Consider the following 18498-nt stretch of genomic DNA (forward strand, 5'->3'; position numbering starts at 1 on the left):
ATGGTTTTTCCAGTAGTCATGTATGGATGTGAGAGTTGGACTGTAAAGAAAGTTGAGTGCCGAAGAACTGATGCTTTTGAAATGTGGTGTTGGAGAAGACTCTTGAGAGTCCCTTGGACTGCAAGGAGATCCAACCAGTCCATTCTAAAGGAGATCAGCCCTGGGATTTTTTTGGAAGGAATGATGCTGAAGCTGAAACTCCAGTACTTTAGCCACCTCATGTGAAGAGTTGACTCATTGGAAAAGACCTTGATGCTGGGAGGGATTGGGGGCAGGAGGAGAAGGGGACGACAGAGGATGAGATGGCTGGACGGCATCACTGACTCGATGGACGTGAGTCCGAGTGAACTCCGGGAGTTGGTGATGGACAGGGAGGCCTGGCGTGCTGCAATTCATGGGGTCACAGAGTCGGACATGACTGAGCGACTGAACTGAATTGTAAAAACAGTTTGAATGTCTGGTTTGACATATAAAGCTCTCTATATAGTGTAAATAAGGCTTAGTATAAAATCAGGTACAGAGTAGGAATTACAAAAGAAAACAATTTAGATTTTTTAAAAAATTTAATATATTCAAAACAGACACCTACCTGCATCACCTTCTGCTGAATCTCTTCTAACTGTGTACGCTTACTTCGTTGCCTACAAACTTCCTGGTAGCGGGTATATTGCTCTCGCAGTGAATCTAATAATTTCATAACCTGTGGCTGTGCAAGCAGTTCATCATCCATAGGAGACCATGAGACCCCTCCATCTGAGCCATTAAATCGACGCTGCTGTAATTCGGATAACAATTCATGCCCTTTACAAATGAAAGATACTTACAATTAATATCCATAAAGAAATACAAATCTTATTTCTCAATCTTCTCAATTTTAGTCGCTTGTTTTTAGAATATACCTATGTTTACCTAACAGGTCTTAAGTACTAAAAAGCAATTTTTCAATTTATATAGAAATAAACAGGAAAACTGCATGTATATATACACATATGGATATACACAATGTAGTTTATCTATACACTATGTTCTGTATCATAACTGTATCATATACAGACAGTCCTTGACTTAGTGATGGTCTGACTTACAATTTTCTGACTTTACAATGTTGCATTCAGTTGAACCCATATTTCAAATTTTGAATTTTTTCTTTTTCTGGGCTAGCAACACGCAGTATGATACTTCTGTGATGCTGGGCAGTGGCAGTGAGCCACAGCTTGCAGTCAGCTACACCATCACGAGGGTAAACACCCGATACACTGACAACCATTCTGTACTCGCACAACTCTTCTGTTTCTCACTTTCAGTACACTGTTCAATAAATTACATAAGATATTAAACACTGTATTGTTTTTTTCAATGCCATTCTCCCAAATCTTCCCACCCTCTCCCTCTCCCACAGAGTCCATAAGACTGTTCTATACATCAGTGTCTCTTTTGCTGTCTCATATACAGGGTTAGTGTTACCATCTTTCTAAATTCCATATATATGCGTTAATATACTGTATTGGTGTTTTTCCTTCTGGCTTACTTCACTCTGTATAATAGGCTCCAGTTTCATCCACCTCATTAGAACTGATTCAAATGTGTTCTTTTTAATGGCTGAGTAATACTCCATTGTGTATATGTACCACAGCTTTCTTATCCATTCATCTGCTGATGGACATCTAGGTTGCTTCCATGTCCTGGCTATTATAAACAGTGCTGCGATGAACATTGGGGTACACATGTCTCTTTCCCTTCTGGTTTCCTCAGTGTGTATGCCCAGCAGTGGGATTGCTGGATCATAAGGCAGTTCTATTTCCAGTTTTTTAAGGAATCTCCACACTGTTCTCCATAGTGGCTGTACTAGTTTGCATTCCCACCAACAGTGTAAGAGGGTTCCCTTTTCTCCACACCCTCTCCAGCATTTATTGCTTGTAGACTTTTGGATCGCAGCCATTCTGACTGGTGTGAAATGGTACCTAAACATATGTACTTTTATTTTTTGGTGGTGAAATGGACTGATGATTTTCCCTTTCTTCGCTGGACTGTTGTGCCAACTGCCAGGCTGCCTCCTGCCTTGATGGCCCTGAAGTGGCTGCCTTCTTTCCATCAACTCCCTAACTGCTTCCAGTGAAGCTTAATTGTCCCTCTTCCCCCCTCCAGACCCCTCCAATCACTCCCGAGAAGCCTGACTCAGTTAAACACTGTATTATAAAATGGGCTTTGCTTTAGATGATTCCATCCAACTGTAGGGTAATGTAAGTGTTCTGAACATGTTTAAGGTAGGCCAGACTAAGCTATGACGCTTGGTACTTTAGGTGTATTAAATGCATTTCGACATGATATTTTCAACTTATGATGGGTTTATCAGGATGCAACCACGCTGCAACTCGGGGAAGACCAGTGTCATAAATACATACATACCATATACGTCATACTATATAGTAAATATATAGTATACATATAGCATATATATTTTCTAGATCTAACAATCTTTCTATCACATTCTTGTTATTATTGGATTCACTGCTCAGGATACTGTGCCATCCAACATTCTTTCCCTTCAGAGCACAATTACAATCTGGGACTTCGTGTCTGATGGTACCAATTAGCATGTTTGTCTGATGGTACTAAACAATACTAAGTAATATGTTGTAGGATTTCAGTATTAATTCATACCCTTAATCATAGCACCTTAGAGAAATGTTGGTGTGTAACAAATGAATGATTAAAGGGACTAAGTCTTCACTACTGGTACAAAATAATATTCAAATAATCTCTACATAAATCTCTACAACATATTAACTGTGAATCATGAGGGGCTATATTAGTGTAAAAATTAAATTCAAAGTTCTTTGATTATAGCAACCTCATGAAGAAAAACAACTCATGCAAAAGAAATTAAAATTATAGAATGTGCAACATCTAAAGCTATACATATAATATTAACAATTTTAAAAGTGAATAAACTATAAATTGTTTTTCTAGGATAATATAACTATAATTATTACTAAGAAGCACAAAATATAGACATTTAAATTCTTTCCTCTTCAATTTTATTAAAGAAAGTGTCCTAAATTTAAATGGCTTTAAATAATATAAACATTTTTTCTTATGATTTAGAGGTTTTTACCAATTTCTGAAAAATATCCAAGATTGTTTTAAATGTCTCCATTTTATATTTTCTGTCTTTGCTTTATGAGCCAATAACAAACAAAAAGGATTCAGTGACATATAAAGATAATTCTAAAATACAAGTGTAACAGGTGTCTTAATTCAATGGCTTAAGCAACTTTTAAAATATTAAATATAAACATATTAGGTATTTTTAATCTAAAGCAATATTTTTACTGACAGTCTATTTTACCGTCTAAACATGTAGTTACTCAGATTACAATTATTTCTTTGTTCTTTCAGGAAGTAAGACCCAAATCATAATAAAAAAACTTAGGAAAACGGAATCTATACAATAAAGATATTCAGAATTTATTTCTTTACTCTTTATCACACTTTATAATTGGAAAAACACCTGTTTTAAAGACTTACGCAAAGTCTTTCTATATATATACACACACATTCTTTACATATATATATGCATTAAAGTCATCAAGTTCAGAATACATATTATTTTTCCCATTTTGATGACTGCTACCTTTAATGTTCTCCTTGTGGATATCAATTCCATTACAGAAGCAGCACTATATAATGGTTTCAAAGACCACAGGTGGAAACCAAACTGCCTTGGTTGGAGTACCAAATTTAGCATTGTCAATTGTGCAATCTGCGTAAGTCACTAATCCTATTGCCTCAGTTTCCCCACCTTAACGCTGGGATGACAAGAGTGGTGAAGGATAAGTGAGTTAGCGCACTTCAAGTGCTTAAAACATTACCTGCTAGAGGACTAGAAGTATGCCCTATTACTAGAAAAATACGTTATAAATACAATTAAGGTATTTTCATTGGAAACAATTCCAACGCATTCCAGACTTCGTGGAACTCCTATTTGGGCTGGATACACAAATCACGCAGCTATGTGCAAGTGCACACGCACCGCGTGCAAGGCCACTGTGGTGCTGCATGCTTCTACAGACGAATGGCCAGCACGACAAGCGGCTTTGGATTTATACCTTGTTGTTAGTGTTATGCTGATAGAACTTAGTAATCATCTCATCTTGAGCAAGTTTTTTAATATCTATAAGCCCTGGCTTCCTCAAATACAAATACAGAAAATAATACTTATTTTTTCTAGGAGTTGTTACGGGAATGAAATATGAAAATGTATAAAAATACAATGTTAGTAACATAATCCATATTCAATAATCCTCATAGCAACCCAATGAAACAGTAGTTTTTATCTTCAAGTCACAGATAAATAAATTCAAATATTTCAAGATAACTGATAATTATTAATAATTTTTAATATTATAGAGTATATTAATATACTGTTAGGTTAAATCAGGGGCAGGGGAGCCTGGTGGGCTGCCATCTATGGGGTCGCACAGAGTCGGATACGACTGAAGTGACTTAGTAGTAGTAGTAGGTTAAACCAAAGAGTAGTTTGAAAAATTTCTTGAGTTTCTACAACATAATACATACTCAATTCATGTTTATCTTACTGATTAATATACGGCTGATTTAATAGATTATGATTATCAATAATGAATACATTGTCTCATCTTACCTGTCTGAAGAACAGTTTCAGGATCAACTGATGGAAGAAAGTTTAAATCCACAGACCTGGCAAGCACCAAAAGAGTAGTTTTTTAAAACTACATGTATTTCTATTTATTAATATATAACTTAAGGAAATCCTTTATATATACTTACCAAAACAGGGACATATAAGTATGAAAATCTGAAGTATATTGGCCTACCAGGCTAATTTCTCTTAACTATCAGGAAGTCCATTAGAGATAATTAAACACTAGCAAGCAAAGAAACATCTATGTGATAAATCATAAAATACAATACTTGGAAACTACAATTTATTGCTATTAACTACAGTATTATTTCAAGTATATCAGAGGAATCCATTTTGTTATTTTCTACTGGATACGTGCTTTAAACTGAAATTTGTCACTATACAGTAACCCAAGAACATTAACATTAAAAACATGCACGCAGCCATCCTCCAATCAGAAGTTTCTTAGCTACAGCAATCCCTGAGAGCTGCAAATAGCCTCTGATAATCGTATGTGTGTCCCCTAGCACACGTGCTCTCTTCCCTGTACTAATCACATTTCATTTGCAGTTGAACTATGGCCTTCATTTTTTTAAACATATACGGTCAGTGGAGATGATAAAGGAGAGATGCACGGCAAGTCAAAGCCGGGGCCTAGCTTCTGTAACAGGTCCAGCTCTAGACCTTGCACTTCTGTCAGCTGATCTAGGGCTTTCCCTCTTGTATAGACCAGGTGCTTCCTAAGGACTGAAATAAGTGATGAAAATTTCCAAGAGGGATTTTGTTATACGGAGTTTAAAAGAGACTATGTAATAACACCTGAGTTCCTTGGGAAGAGATTGGCAAATACAAGATTTCACCTGACACTTTCTGCAGTCACAAGCTATGGTTTCCTAGTGTTTTCCAAAGCACTGAAGGAGATTACTATTAGGTAGGAAAAAAACAGGGTTCCAGTGGCACGTAAGTACAGGAAAATGTAAGAAAGCAATTAAACAGGTTTCTTTACTGCAACACTTTCTCAGAACCCATGCATGCGTGCTACGTTGCTTCAGCTGTGTCCTTCAGCTTTGTGACTACCAGGCTCCTCTGTCCATGGAATTTTTCAGGCAAGAGTACTGGAGTGGGCTGCCATTCCCTTCTCCAGAGGATCTTGCCCACCCAGGGATCAAAACCGTGTCTCTCTTGTCTCCTCTACTGGCCCTTCACCACTAGCACTACCTGGGAGCCCGTATTCTGTGAATATTCACAGTGATTCCCAGAGAGGGGAACAGAGAACAGCACTAAACTCTGTGACTACCAACTCTTTTTCTACCAGTGCCCTCTTAGGATGTCTTACCTAAGAACATGTTTCCGAGAAACACCAGACTTAACTGTTAGACTATTCAGAAATAAAGAGGTTTGGCAAACTTTTGTCAAGTAACTTGCGTGATATTTTCAATTACATAGCACGTGTGTGTGATATCTATACACACATTCACATGTTTACATATATGTAAAATTTTTACATTTTTATATGGTCTCTAAGGTAGGAATGTTACTAAATGTTAGTTCTTACTTTAGACTTATATTCAAACCACTTGTTTTACTTTGTTTTAAATCAAGATTTGGCATTAAACTATGACCTTCTCATAGCTGTCCTACCTTATCTCACTTAATCGGTCTGTGACTATTTTGGATTAACAGAGTAACAATGCATTTTGTCAAAGTTTCATTATATTTATAAGGTCAGATTCAAAAGAGACAGACAAGGTAAGTGTTGATCCTTTCAAATTTCCTAATGAAAAATTACTGTCTAGTGACTACTTTATTACTGAGGATTACTTTGCTTCCTACAGTGCTTTTCACCTGGGGAAAGGAAATTGGTCTGCAAATTGTTAAGGCTGAAAAGTTCAATGGAAATCTCTTAAAATGATACATCTAGGTAGTTACATTTAGATAATACACATGAACAATTACTTCATCCAGTGTCATAAAACAGTATAAATTCCCCAAGCTGAACTCATGAATATTTTACAAGGACACAGGAGTTCTACAAGATAGGCATTTAAGTGCTAATGTATTTAAATAAGGTTATAATGATTTTATTTCAAGCTGCAAGCTTTTCTGCACTCTTTACAAGCAAAGTAAAACTCTAAAAAGGAAGGTAAGTCTTTCAGTTTGAAAATATTTCTTGCAAATTATTATACACAGAGTCTGAAAAAAGTATATTTCTATTCAACAAAAAACTCTTTTGTAAAGAAACCTGGATTCAAATCAATAAATTTTACATGTAATCAAATTCTCAAGAATTAAAAAATAAATTTAACACAACTTTTGTATGCTAAGTTTGATGGAGATGTGCTTACCTTAGTTCTCTTGGCTTGCATTAACAGAGGTTATCTTCTTTTTTTTTTTTTTCTCTAATTTTATTTTATTTTTAAACTTTACATAATTGTATTAGTTTTGCCAAATATCAAAATGAATCCGCCACAGGTATACATGTGTTCCCCATCCCGAACCCTCCTCCCTCCTCCCTCCCCATACCATCCCTCTGGGCCGTCCCAGTGCACCAGCCCCAAGCATCCAGCATCATGCATCGAACCTGGACTGGCAACTCGTTTCCTACATGATATTTTACATGTTTCATTGCCATTCTCCCAAATCTTCCCACCCTCTCCCTCTCCCACAGAGTCCATAAGACTGTTCTATACATCAGTGTCTCTTTTGCTGTCTCGTACACCGGGTTATTGTTACCATCTTTCTAAATTCCATATATATGCCAGAGGTTATCTTCTAACAGATAACTTATAGCTTTGTGAAAATAAAGTAATTGCATGAATAGATTCAAGGATTTGATCTGACAGAGTGACTGAAGAACTATGCATGGAGGTTTGTAACACTATACAGGAGGTGGTGACCAAAACCTTCCCCCAAAAAAGAAATACAAGAAGGCAAAGTGGTTGTCTGCAGAGACCTTACAGATAGCTGAGAAAAGAGAAGTGAAAGGCAAAGGAGAAAGGGAAAGATATACCGAACTGAATGCAGAGTTCCAGAGAATAGCAAGAAGAGTTAAGAAATCCTTCCTAGGGAACAATGCAAAGAAACAGAGGAAAACAGTAGAATGAGAAAGACTAGAGTTCTCTTTAAAAAAACTGGAAATATCAAGGGAACATTTCATGCAAAGATGGGCACAATAAAGGACAGAAATGGTATGTACCTAACAGAAGCAAAAGAGTTTAAGAAGAAGTGGCAAGAATACAGAGAACTATACTAAAAAGGTCTAAATGACCCAGGTAGCCATGATAGTGTGATCACTCATCTAGACCCAGACATCCTGGAGCGTGAAGTCAAGTGGACCTTAGGAGGAATCACTATAAACAAAGCTAACAGAGGTGATGGAATTCTAGCTGGGCTATTTCAAATCCTAAAAAATTATACAGTTACAGTGCTACACTCAATATGTCAGAAAATTTGTAAAAATCAGCAGTGGCTACAGGACTAGAAAAGGTCAGTTTTCATTTCAATCCCAAAGAAAGGCAATGCCAAAGAATGTTCAAACTACTGTATAATTGAGCTCATTTCACATGCTAGCAAGGTAATGCTCAAAATCCTTCAAGTTAAGCTTCAGAACCAAGAACTTCCAGATGTGCAAGCTGGATTTAGAAAAGGCAGAGAAATCAGAGATCAAATTGCCAATATCTACTGGCTTCCTGGTGGCTCAGATGGTAAAGCGTCTGCCTGCAATGCAGGAGACCCAGGTTCGATTCCCGGATCAGGAAGATCCCCTGGAGAAGGAAATGGCAATCCACTCCAGTACTCTTGCCTAGAAAATTCCATGGATGTAAGGAGCCTGGTGGGCTACAGTCCATGGGGTCGCAAAGAGTCGGACATGACTAAGCGACTTCACTTTCACTGGATCACAGAAAAAGCAAGTAATTCCAGAAAAACACTTACTTCTGCTTCCTTGACTATAACAAAGCTTTGACTGTGGATCACAATAAACTGTGAAAAATTCTTAAAGAGATGGGAATACCAGACCACCTTACCTGTCTCCTGAGAAACCTGTATACAGGACAAGAAGCAACAGTTACAACTGGACATGGAACAATGGACTGGTTCAAAGTTGAGAAGGGAATATGTCAAGGCTGTATACTGTCACCCTGTTTATTTAACTTATGTGCAGAATACATCATATGAAATGCAGACTGGATGAAGCACAAGCTGGAATTAAGACTGCCAGGAGAAATATCAATAACCTCAGATATACAGATGATACCTCTCTAACGGCAGAAAGTGAAGAGAAACTAAAGAGCCTCTTGATGAGGGTGAAAGAACAAAGTGAAAGACTCGTGTAAAATCCAACATTCAAAAAATTAAGATCATGGCATCCGGTTCCATCACTTCATGGCAAACAGATGAGTGAAAAGTGGAAACAAGTGATAGATTTTATATTCTTGGGCTCCAAAATCACTGCAGATGGTGACTGTAGCCATGAAATTAAAAGATGTTAGCTCCTTGGAAGAGAAGCTATGATAAATCTAGACAGGGTATGAAAAAGCCGAGACATCACTTTGCCAACAAAGGCCCGTATAGTCAGAGCCATGCTTTTTCCAGTAGCCAGGTACAGATTTAAGAGTTGGACCATAATGAAGGCTGAGCGCTGAAGAATGGATGCTTTTGAATAGTGGTGCTGAAGAAGACTCTTGAGAGTCCCTTGGACAGCAGAGATCAAACCAGTCAATCCTAAAGGAAATCAACCTTGAATATTCACTGGAAGGACTGATGTTGAAGCTCCAATACTTTGGCCACCTGTTGCAAAGGGCTGACTCACTAGAAAAGACCCTGATGCTGGGAAAGATTGAGGGCAGGAGGAGAAGGGGCAACAGAGGATGAGATTGTTAGATGGCATCACCAACTCAATGGACATGAATTTGAGCAAACCCCCGGAGATCCTGAAGGACAGGAAAGCCTGGCGCGCTGTAGTTCATGGGGTCACAGAGTCAGACAAGACTCAGTGACTAAAAAACAAACAAACAAACAAAAACAAAAGCTTAGTGACTGAACAACAACAAGCCACTTACCTTTCTTTCTCTTGCTGATTTCCTTTATCACTTCCATTGTTAATCAATGCAAGTTCATCTAATAATGATGTAGATTCCTTTGTAAACTTCTCAAAAACCTACAGTATGAGATTTTATTAACATATTAAGAATAACCTTAAAAGTTGATATGAACAGAAGGATTTCCAACAAAGAGCAACATAATTATCCAGGCGGGATTCTGGTTCCAGCTCTGGATATCAGAGTCCACAAGTCAATCACTAGAGCCCAGCAGTATAAAAGACAAAAACCACCTGCTTCTTACAACTAAGAAGACAAAACTGCTTCCTAAAACAGTGAATAGTTTTAATGGATAAGGAATTTTTATAATTTAAATACACTAAGAAATTATTTTGTTCCTCAATCAGATCAGTTTATATTTATTCCCGTTTCCTTAAGAAACATCTGCACCAACAATCATTTTCACTATATGAACATTATTTAGACCAGTTCTAAGCCTCTAATTTCAGTTAAAAGAATATTTCTTTATGTTATTCTATTAATCATTCTGACTGTATGTAACAGTTTAAAAGTCTTATGTACAAGCATGTAGCAGGAGAATAAATTAGTTATAATCTTAACATGATTTCTTCATTTCGATATTTGGCAAAACCAATACAATATTGTAAAGTTTAAAAATGAAATAAAATTTAAAAAAAAGTCAAATAAATAAATAAAAGTTTTATGTACAAGCATGTAGCAGGAGAATAAATTAGTTATAATCTTAACATGATTTCTTAAGATATTTCTAAAAAGGGACTTGGGCAAGTCTGTTTATAACAAAATAGACACTTATTTGTCTCATATCATTATTCAAAATACAGTGAAAAAAGAACTGGTTATCCATTCTGAAATATCCATTAACTCATCGTTCTCCAAAACATTAGCATATAGTCTAAACTGAGTTAACTTAAATTTGTTCTTTTAGTCCCCAGCTGTTCAATTAAGCAGTAATGTATTTGTGTACAGAATAGCAGATTTCCAAAGTCTGTCCTGGGAAAGAAGATATATTTTCAGAAATAAACACCTTAACCTTGCTTTTCAACTCAAATTGATGTCTAAATATTTCTCTGAAAATGGTGTATCAACTAGATTATCTCTCAGGAAATTATGCTACTATTATTCAACTCAAAAGATTTACAACTTTAATACTGCTACTAATGACACCAGTAATGGTTAACACTTGTGAGTCTGTCTCCAGAGTATCTGCTTTCAAGCATAATGCTATCACGTGGTACATGTTATATTTCTTTAGTTTTTTACAATGAAAAACAATCTGCATTTTAGTGGATTAAAATGAAATAGCTATCAAAATGTCTTATTTATATGTAATAACATGTTATCTCATTGTAATATACCAACCAGCCTCTTATTTAACCAATCCATGTGATCATAGGTGAGACTCCCACCAAAATCTTCCGTTAACTGGCATGGTTCTATATAACGAGTCAATTTATTGGCAGATACTAAAATAACCTATAAAGGTAAAAAAAAAAAAAAAAGAAAAAAAACTTAATGAGCCACTATTAATGTCAAGAAAAGTGATGAGGAGGTAATATCCAATACTGTTTCCAATATGATTAAATATTATATAAATATTTAATAATACAACAGCATTTAAAAGCAATTCAATAAACTGTCAGTATCTGTTAAGAAAAGAGCTACCATAATCCATTTCTAAAATCTCATTTTAAAAAAAGAGACTAGCAGCTCAGTTTAAATATTTTCAAAATCTGATCGATATGAGTAATTTCTTGGTGTAAAAATCAATCCCTTTATAGTTGTTGTTCAGTCACCAAGTCGTGTCCGACTCTTTGTGACCCCATGAACTGCATCACACCAGGCTTCCCTGTCCTTCACTGTCTCCCAGAGTTTGCTCAAATTCATGTCCATTGAGTCGGTGATGCCATCCAATCATCTCATCTTCTGTCACCCCTTCTCCTCCTGCCCTCAATCTTCCTTTATTTGGCACAATATTCAAACAGTGAAAACATATCTCCTGAGAAATTGGTATCATATACCCCTTATAACTTTTTAATGATATGTTTTTCATTTGTTCAACATTCACTGTTTTGTGTCTGACTCTCTGCGACCCCATGGACTGTAGCCCGCCAGGCTCCTCCGCCCATAGGATTTTCCAGGCAAGAATACTGGAGTGGATTGTCATTTCCTTCTCCACAGTGGACACTACATTTATTTATTAGAAGTATTATTTATTAGAAGTGACATACTCTAGAGCTGGGAATATAAGGATGAATAAGATGCTTCTACAAAGTAAAGCAGCTCTTTATTTTGCTTTTTTTTTAATTTATTTTTTTATTGAAGGATAATTGCTTTACAGAATTTTGTTGCTTTCTGTCAAACCTCAACAGGAATCAGCCATAGGTTATTTCTATAATATTCCAGAGAGTTTTGCACATTTTTATAAAAAGAAGTAGATTAAAGGTTTTCCATTTTGTTTCTAAAACCTTTACTGAAAATACTCTAACTAAATCTAAATGTTTTCTCTTTGGTCATGGTAGCACAGAGGGCCAAAAGCTTTACCAGGATATTCCAAATGATTTCAAATCCCTTTCCTAGGTTAAACATTATTATATGATAATTGGAAGGATACTAAGCCAGGGGCCAATTATTCCAGGTTTCTGTCCTAGCTCTGCCACAAATCACTGACTTGTAGAAAACAACCTAAACGAATTCACTCCAGGCTTATCCATGTGCCAAAGAAGGCAGCTGCATTAAATTATCTATGAAGTCTCTTTAAGCTCTAAGAGGTTATAATTCTAATGAGTTGTCATCCTATACATTTAATTTGGGTCCTTTTCTCTAATAAATAACCTATCTTGCCCAGTGAAGACAACAGTTGTCATCTTCTATCCACTCTGGTTAATCTCACTATGTACACCTAAATACACTAAGTTCATTTGCAGTTGTAGTTCCTAAATACCTTAAAGTTTACTAGCAACAGATTTCAAGTTTAATAAGCCAAAGGGAGGGACTTCCTTGGTGGCTGAGTGGTAAAGAATCTGCCTGCTAATACAGGAGATGCGGGTTCAACCCCTGGGTCAGGAAGATTCCCTGGAGAAGGAAATAGCAACCCACTCCAATATTCTTGCTTGGGAAATCCCATGGAGAGAGGAGCCTAGCGGGCTACAGTCCATGGTGTCGCAAAGAGTAGGACACGATTTAGTAATTAATAACAACAAAAGCCAAAGGGAAAATTCGCAGTTATTTTCTGCGAATTTATAAGTTCTGAATATTTCTTGTTTTTCCTAAAAATCAATTTAAATGTAATTAGTAGATTCACTTTCTTTCATGATGTAAAATATATTTGAGAATATACTATCTCTTACTAAATATAATTTTTTAAATAGTTGGCTAAGATTACTGCTATTATGATATTTTTATTTATGCAAAACAAATGTAAACAAAGGAACGTGATAATTATGGCAATTTGCATAAAACAAATTTTCTCCATCACTACAAAAATTTTTATAGTATCCATATTCTTATAAAATTCATTGGTGGCTGTTCAAAGTGAAAACAGTAGATCTGCTATGTAGATATACCAAATTGTATCAACAGCAAAGGCATCTCAAAGCTAAACAAAGTCAACAAAAAAACAACGGTTTAAACAGTCAGGTGATCTGACTCAAAACCACCATCACTTCAAATTAACAATTTAAAGAACTATCTACCATGGTGAAATATCTCTATTTCCGCTGCAATAATCTCATTTTTATTGAGATGGCGAGAGTGAGGAGAAAGTGCAGATGAGGCTGGCAAAACAGCCATAACTGTTTCTATTTTATTGCATAATATATGTTTCAAAAAGAATGAGGGAAACAACATTATAGGAGAAGCCTGCAACAGTAGGAAAGAACCTTATTGTATGAAAATGCTTGGAACTAAGAATCATCTTTTCAAGTGAGTCAGGAGTGGCATCCTAAGGAGGAAGGAGAAGCCTTCCTCTCAGCACACAGCTGGTGTTGTTTTCAATTGCCTTTGGAAAATGACACCACTTGCCAGAATGCAACATAAGAACTATACAGACAACTGCTTCTAAGAGGACAAATCACCTTTTAACAGACAGCAAAATGAACTCTAAGTGACAGCAACCATCACAGAGGAATGGGATTTCACAAACACAGTAATTTCAAATACACAAGCAAAAATATGATACTACATTTTTCAGGGCTGAGCATGGGGAAGTGAGGCTTTAGGTCTGAGATGAAATCAGAATGCTAATTCTATTCTGAAGGAGATCAGCCCTGGGATTTCCTTGGAAGGAATGATACTAAAGCTGAAACTCCAGTACTTTTGCCACCTCATGCGAAGAGTTGACTCATTGGAAAAGACTCTGATGCCGGGAGGGATTGGGGGCAAGAGGAGAAGGGGACGACAGAGGATGAGATGGCTGGATGGCATCACTGACTCGATGAACGTGAGTCTGAGTGAACTCCCAGAGTTGGTGATGGACAGGGAGGCCTGGCGTTCTGCGATTCATGGGGTCGCAAAGAGTCAGAAACGACTGAGTGACTGAACTGAACTGAACCCTAATTTTAAAAACGGAAATCGTTTAGAGAAAGATTTCTGGACACTAGTAAATTACAGAAACATATTAGAAACTAAATTTTATATATATATATATATATACATATATATATATATATAAAAGAACACATTTGGGATCAATGTGGTAAAACAAATTTGGATTCCTACGCTAGGTTATTTTCTCTAAAACCATTCACTGCAGCTTCTTAAATTACAAAAATTTATACTAGGAAAATTTCCTATATTCCCTTTTCTTACAGTTCTTAAAGAAATCACTAATATACCAAACCTGCACAAAAGTTAAAATATAAAACAATGCAAATCAGGGAGTCATTTTATCTTATGGGAGATGTTTTATTACCTGGCAAAGAGGAAAATAAGAATAATTAAACAAAAATTCAGTCCTCCAAAGCAGTGATCACCAAAATTAAAAAGAAAACTAGAAAATAAGAGTTCAAAACATATTGAGGTCACATGTATTATGTGTGACCCCTTTTTACCCTAAGATTCTAAATATGAAAACAGAGAAATAATGATACAACTGCTGAAATTTCTAATACAAAGTACAAAAGACACAAAAAGACACAGACTCTCCTAGCAGCTCAGACAGTAAAGAATCCACTTGCAATGCAGGAGACATGGGTTCAGTTCCTGAGTCAGGAAGAAGGGAAGGCTACCCACTCCAGTATTCCTGCCTGGATAATCCCATGGACAGAGAAGCCTGGCAGGTTTATAGTCCATGGGTGCCAGGAGCCAGCACGGGAGTCCCCACCCATGACAAGGTCATGCAGGAGAGCTCTGATGGGCAAGGTGAGTCAGAACTCAAGGGGCTCCCCCCAGGACCTGCCTGAGCATCTACCCCAAAACCAGAATCTGTCTTACTATTTTATGACTTAGTCACCAACTCCTTTGACATTCATGGGGGGCTATCCCCGATCACTTTTCTCTGTAAGAAAATCAACTTAGAGCTCTAGTTAATAAGTCTCCAGGGTATAATAAGGTGTGTTCCAATTCAAATCCCTCAGAAAGCTTTCTAACCCGCCTGGCAGGTTTCCAGACTCTTACAGCTACGCATGTGATTGTTCGCAGCCTCCCAACCACAAGAGGCACAGGAGGCTTTCTAACAATGCAGAGCCTCTCGGGGAGTTAGAAATTGTTAAAATAGAACTAATAGAGGAATTCTTTGTTGAGCCGATGCTTGCTGCCAAGTTTCCATATCCCTTACACATTGTGTCCCTGGGAGTGTATTGATTAATATAGTTGGTATATAGAAATATAAGTAGAAGCCTTAATGTTAACAATAACCCTAGACCCTTGAGCTACTAAATTCTTCCCTTGATTATCCCCACTGCACCTTTGCCCTATAGGAATGCAACTCTATCTAGTGCTTTCAGGGAGTGGCACCAAACTTAAGAAAAATCACCTCTGGAGAAAATAAGTTTTTCTGGTTGACTAACCTTTATCAGAAGAAAAATGTTAGCAGGTCTCCTGACCAGAAGATGATGTAAATCACCTAAAGCCTTTGTATCTGATAAGTTTGCAGAAAAAAAGCCTGGTTTCAATAAGGGTCAAGGACTGCTGACCTTGCATGACTCTGCACCCCCTATTACCTTCTATGTACAACTTAGGGTATAAAAGATCCCTTTGAAAATAAAGCTACGGGCCTTGCTCACCGAAGCTTGGTCTCCCCATGTCATTCTTTCTCTTTCCTTTTCCTTTTCAGGCTGATTCCCTGGAGCACAGAGGCCCTCTGTGTTCACTTTCCTGCCTGGGCTTCTAAGACCCACTAGAGAAGGTGCCTAAGGTGGGGCACCTTCAGCTGTTCGAGAGGGTACCTGCGGCCTACGTGAACAGAGCAAGTCCTGTGCTGGGGCTTTATTGGCTTTCTGCGTAAACCAAGGAATATCAGCCTCTTTTCTCTCCTCTATTTTCTTAACTGCAGAATTCTTTCCTTATCTCTTTCATCTATCTCTTTCAGTCGCCGACGCCATCCTCCTGAGGGAATCCCTGGATCCAACCGGGGCTGGACCCCGGTGCATGGGGTCACAAAAAAGTCAGACACGACTGAGTGATGAACACACAAAAAGACACAAGTGCATAATAGTATTAGAACATTGATTTAAACATACTATTATCAGTTCTTTATTATCTATAAAGTTTATTATCTATTATCTATAAAGTTCTTTATATTATCTAAAAAACTTCCATATCTATTGACATTTTCATGTACTCGAAAATGGTTAATTAATAAAAAGACCCATTTTGCTAGCTCAAAAGCAAATCTTCTTAAAAATCAAACAACGCCTACTTGTGGAGAAGATGTAACCATGAATTTGACATTTCATTTTTCAAAAAATACTTAATACCATTCTCAGAGGAATGGAACATTTCAGAAAATAACCCACTGAATCACTCTAAATCAGCACTTCCCAGTTACAAAAATCTTGTTATCATTCTACAGGAATTTTATTGCTTTGTCCAGAATATATTGTAGAAATAATATGCAATGAGTTTGTTTTAAGTTTAAAAAGAAAATTCACTAAACTATTACAATTATAAAATACTGCATCAAAGTGAACTTCATAATACTATCTTAACATATACCAAAGTAAAAAGACCAGTTTTGACTTTTCTCATCCACAAATGGAATTCATAATCTTTAATTTTAAAATAGTTATGTAAGACAAAGAATGAATCGTAAATCATCTTTAAAATTATCTATTTTCATGTTCGATAAAATTACATATAAATTAGGATGAAAAGTGGCATTATGCCATCACAAACAAGGGGAAAATTATTTTTATAACCTGATCTTTGAAATTTTACTTTTATACTAAAAAAAAAATTCAGCTGGTTTACTTTCATACTTTTTTATATTTCCTTTTAAGCAATTATGTGAGTACAGATTTGTAAGCCTAGCCTGGTAGACCACTCTGTGTAGAAAGTCTTTCAGTTCCCATAATGAAGATCCAAATTTGATCTAATCACATTATATACTATCTTTTTTACCATAATTTTTAGAGTACTAAAGACATTATGATAAAGAAATAATAATTTTGGTGAAATGAGTACAATTTTTTTATCAGGGTAATTGCTCTGAGTCAAATTTTTAGGATTATTACCATTCTTATGCTCCTTATTAAGTTGTTATATGTAACAACTAACAGTAAATCTTACGGTTTCTGTTATTGCCAAGTGTTTCTTTTCAGTAAAACAACCATATCATTTATAATTTCCAGCTTAGTAATAAATCTTAAATGACTGATAGATTTCCAAATGATTGACAGATTTCCACCTAACTAGTCAATTGATAATATTAGAAAGATTTTAAACTCAATTAAGCTTAAGTTAACTCAAAAGAGCTCAAAGATTTGAGCATAAGACCTGGAACCTTAAAACCCCTAGAAGAAAATACAGGCTGTAAACTACTTGACAGAGGTCTTGGCATTGATTTTTTTTAATCTTACACTAAAAGTAAAAGCAATAAAAGTAAAAATAAATAAGTAGGACTACGTCATACTAAAAAGCTTCTGCACAGCAAAAGGAACCATCAACAAAATGAAAAGGCAAACAAACTCAACGGAAGACAGTACTTGGAAATCATATATCTGGTAAGGAGCTAATATCCAAAACTGTATAAAGAACTCAGAACTCAACAGCAAAAAACAAACATCCAATTCAAAAATGGGCAGACAGCAAACACATGAAAATGTGTTCAACATCACTAATTATTAGAGAAATGCAAACCGAAACAGTGAGGTATCACCTCACACCAGTCAGATGGCCATCATCAAAAAATCTACAAACAGTAAATGCTGGAGAGGAGGTGGAGAACAGGGAACAGTCCTACACTGCTGGCGGGAATGTAAACTGATACAGCCATTATGGAGAACAGTATGGAGATTCCTTCAAAAATGAGGAATAAACCTGCCATATGACCCAGCAACTGCACTATGGGTGTATACTCTGAGAAAGCCGTAAACAAAGAAGACACATGTATTCCAATGTTCACAGCTGCGCTGTTTACAGTCATCAGGACATGGAAGCAACCTAGATGTTGATCAACTGATGAATGGATAAAGAAGATCTGGTACATATATACAGTGAAATATTACTCAACTATAAAAAAGAACGAATCTGAGTCAGTTCTAGTGAGGTGGATGAACTTAGAGCCTGTTATCATAGTGAAGTAAGTCAGAAAGAGAA

General features: G+C 36.4%; 1 protein-coding gene across 18 annotated transcripts in view; it reads right to left on the reverse strand.

The window, feature by feature from the left end:
• Positions 1-18498, reverse strand: part of SESTD1 (SEC14 and spectrin domain containing 1) — a 155066-nt gene that overhangs the window by 45506 nt on the left and 91062 nt on the right. For all 18 annotated transcript variants that reach the window (XM_086360981.1, XM_086361007.1, XM_086360997.1 and 15 more), the window contains 4 exons: positions 11104-11217; positions 9724-9821; positions 4664-4719; positions 590-801 (listed from right to left, as the gene is read on the reverse strand). In XM_086360981.1, coding sequence (XP_086217107.1) covers positions 590-801; positions 4664-4719; positions 9724-9821; positions 11104-11217 — 480 coding nt within the window. The remainder of the gene's footprint in view (positions 1-589; positions 802-4663; positions 4720-9723; positions 9822-11103; positions 11218-18498) is intronic.

The sequence above is a fragment of the Bos grunniens genome, chromosome 2, assembly GCF_055505025.1.
Source record: "Bos grunniens cultivar Pamir isolate PY7600 chromosome 2, Bosgru_T2T1.0, whole genome shotgun sequence".
Classification (NCBI taxonomy): Eukaryota; Metazoa; Chordata; class Mammalia; order Artiodactyla; family Bovidae; genus Bos; species Bos grunniens.